At 48.9% G+C, this 2921-nt stretch overlaps 1 protein-coding gene across 1 annotated transcript; it reads right to left on the bottom strand.

The window, feature by feature from the left end:
* Positions 1-223: 223 nt before the first annotated feature.
* LOC105526512 (pre-mRNA-processing factor 19-like) lies at positions 224-2615 on the bottom strand (the record flags this gene model as incomplete). Its single annotated transcript, XM_011962522.1, has 5 exons — positions 224-379; positions 1634-1743; positions 1906-1981; positions 2335-2409; positions 2539-2615. Coding segments are annotated over 5 exons (494 nt in total), but the record flags the coding sequence as incomplete, so codon positions are not given.
* Positions 2616-2921: the final 306 nt, after the last annotated feature.

The raw sequence follows: 2921 nt of genomic DNA, 5'->3' as shown, positions 1-2921 counted from the left end.
AGAGAGAGAGAGAGAGACAATGGAGTCAGTGAGAAAGTGGGTCCCAGGCTTTGGTGGCCTTTCAAGTAGACAGAGCCCCTGGTTTGGTAAACCCTGGCAAACCTAGCACTTCCCAGCAGAGAGGAAACATTCTCCTTTGAGGTTCTGGGGAACCAGCTGGGGTGGGAAGATGTTCAAGCTTGGGGACCAGCAGGCCTCTCCAGGGCACTGGCTGGGACCGCACCTGATCATCGGAGGAGCTCAGGAGATAGTCACCAGTGGCGTGGAGGCTGAGGCCTGTCACAGCACTCTCATGGGCCCGAACCACCTGTACACAAGAGGCACTGGGGACCGACCAAATCCTGATAGTGGCATCGGGGGAAGCAGAAAACACCAGGTCCTACAAGGAAAACAAAGACAGAATATCAGAGAAGAGATACAGATCAAAACAATGTTATAAAAGGGGGCAGGGGATGCCCACAACTACCAACAATTGCTTCACTTTTCAGCCCTGCCCTCCCTGGAACCACCTACCCACCCAATGGTGCCCACGACAGCCAATGGTAAACGCTATTAAAGTCGTAACTCATACAGCATCAGGGCTTGTGGAGGCGTCCTCGCCATCTAGTGGTAAAAAGGCTAACTGCAACAGAGAGCAATTTTCCCATTTCCAGGACCAAAGGAAGAATGTAGCTAGTACAATTGAGGGACTGAATTTTTCATTCTATTTCATTGAAATTTAAGTAGCCACATGTAGCTAATTGCTACTCTACTGTATGGCACAGGTCTGGGCAGTACTGGGACTGGAAGGGGCTACATGGCTGTATTTCAGTGCATCCCACGTTTATGGATTTCCAGGGTAAGTTAGTTTTCCAAATGATTTGGGGCAGGGAGAGAATTTCGTGTCACTCACCAATTTTTTGTTTAGTTAGGATATTAAAAGCCACAAGGCAAAAATAACTACCATCTTTTTTATCAATACAATTTCATGAGACCTAACTATTAATACCCCATAAGCAAGAAAACAGTGCTCTCGAGTATTTTAGTCATGAAAAATTCACCATGTCATTCTTATATTTCTCATTTCCCTAAGGTCCAAGGGAAAGCTTGACTGGGAAGCACTAAACCAACCACTGTCCTGCAGCCCCAAACCCAAACTGTCTTAGGCTTGAAATTCGAATCCCATAATATCATTAATCCAGTCCCATGAGTTACCTTTACCCTGTAAACCAAAGGTTCTGTTTACAACCCACACACTTTCAATAGTCAATATGACTTTTACCCATCTTGGAGGGTCACGAGAAAGCAAATATATCTGTATTCCTCATACCTGTGAGTTGAAATTGAGTTGAGCTTTGTTTTCTGTAGTTTATATGCCGAACACTGTAAGATTTTTTCTTTCCCTAATATAAAACATTTCAATGAATATGCTTGTCAAACTACACATTCCCTTTCTCTCCCTGGCTGGAAGAAGGTCTTTAGAAGGTCTCACGCAGAGTGAAGGGCAATCTCCACAACTCCAAAGTGAAGCCCTTCCAAGTGTCCACTCAGGAGTCAGTGCTCTTTCTCAGCCCCACTTCACAGAGACAGCAGGGTGGTAAGGGACAAACAACAGCCAAGGAAAGAAGAACCAAGGGTGGCAAGAACCCCTTACCTGGGAAGGGTGAAACACCACGCTGGTGACCTTCTTGGTATGGCCTTTGAGGGTAGCCAGGATTTGTTCCGAACTTTTGTCAAACACAACAACATTTTTATCTGCCCCACCTGGAGAAGACCCAAAGAGACCACACAATGAGTCAGGCCCACCCAGGCCCTTTTGCTGAAGGAAATGCTTTTGTCCCCATGCCCATGAAGAGGACAAGGAGCATGCAAATTCCCCGCTGCCCCTCCCCACCTTGGCCTGCTGGGCTAGGCCCAGACTCTCACCAGTGAGGATCTTGTTGGTGTCAGACGGGCAGAGGTCCAGGGCCAGGATCCCAGGAATGCTGGCACTGTGCAACCCCTTTGCAGAGAGACACACCAAATCCTGTCACAGCCAAATCACAGCAGGCCACAAAGCCACAGGTCTCCCCTACTGCCATCCCCAGTCACTCATGTTCTCAGGGGAGCAAGAGTTACTTCTACTCCTTATCCATACCTCTTGGCTATCTGCCTGGTGCGGTAACTCCCTCACTGCATCACTGGGAAACCCACAGCTGGGCAGGAAGAGGAGCCCTGACAGCTCAGCAGCCCAGGTAAGAAACAGCGCCAGGAGCCCGGGACAGCTCGGTACTCAGCAGTCCCCATGCTGGCCCGCCCACCCCAGAAACAAAACAGGAGGGCTGTCTCCAAGACAGTGAAGACCCAGACACTCACCACGTGGGACGCCACCTGCCGGTATTTGCTGAGCTCTTCTGGCTTCACCAGCTCCTCAGGCACAGTCTTCCCTCTCTGAGAAAACAAAAAAGCCCCCAAAGTAGAGCAGCAATGAATCCAAGATCAGCCAGCCCCCTTTCTCCTAAGGGGTCAACTGCCTCCCACCAGGCCAGCTCTTTCTCCTGGCTTCAAAAGAGAACTCACCTTCTTGCGCTCCGTGGTTAGCACAGTGGCTTTGTCTTGAAGCTGGGGAAGAATAGGCTCAATGTGAGACAAATTATCTTGCAAGGAGAAAAGCACATTGGATGCTGGTCACATCTGTGCTTTCACAAACAACACCCAGAACTTGCTATCTGCCAATTTCTACATTACAGGCTTAAAGGCATTCTCTCTTCTTACTTTCATCCCAGCTTTATAAGGGGGGTGTTGATGACCTTATTTTACAGCTGAGGACACTGAGCCTCAGAGAAGTGAAGTCAACTGCCCAAGGTCGCAGAGGTGATAAACAGCAGAGCAAGAACAGAGGCCAGGACTGTAGAGCTCCCATAGGTCTATACGCCACTAAGCCAAGGGCTCAGACATATGCT

This window comes from Colobus angolensis, unplaced genomic scaffold (genome assembly GCF_000951035.1).
Source record: "Colobus angolensis palliatus isolate OR3802 unplaced genomic scaffold, Cang.pa_1.0 Scaffold5926, whole genome shotgun sequence".
In the NCBI taxonomy this organism is placed as follows: domain Eukaryota; kingdom Metazoa; phylum Chordata; class Mammalia; order Primates; family Cercopithecidae; genus Colobus; species Colobus angolensis.
The sequence above is the reverse complement of the archived record's forward strand: the minus strand, read 5'-3'. Positions and strand labels throughout refer to the sequence as shown.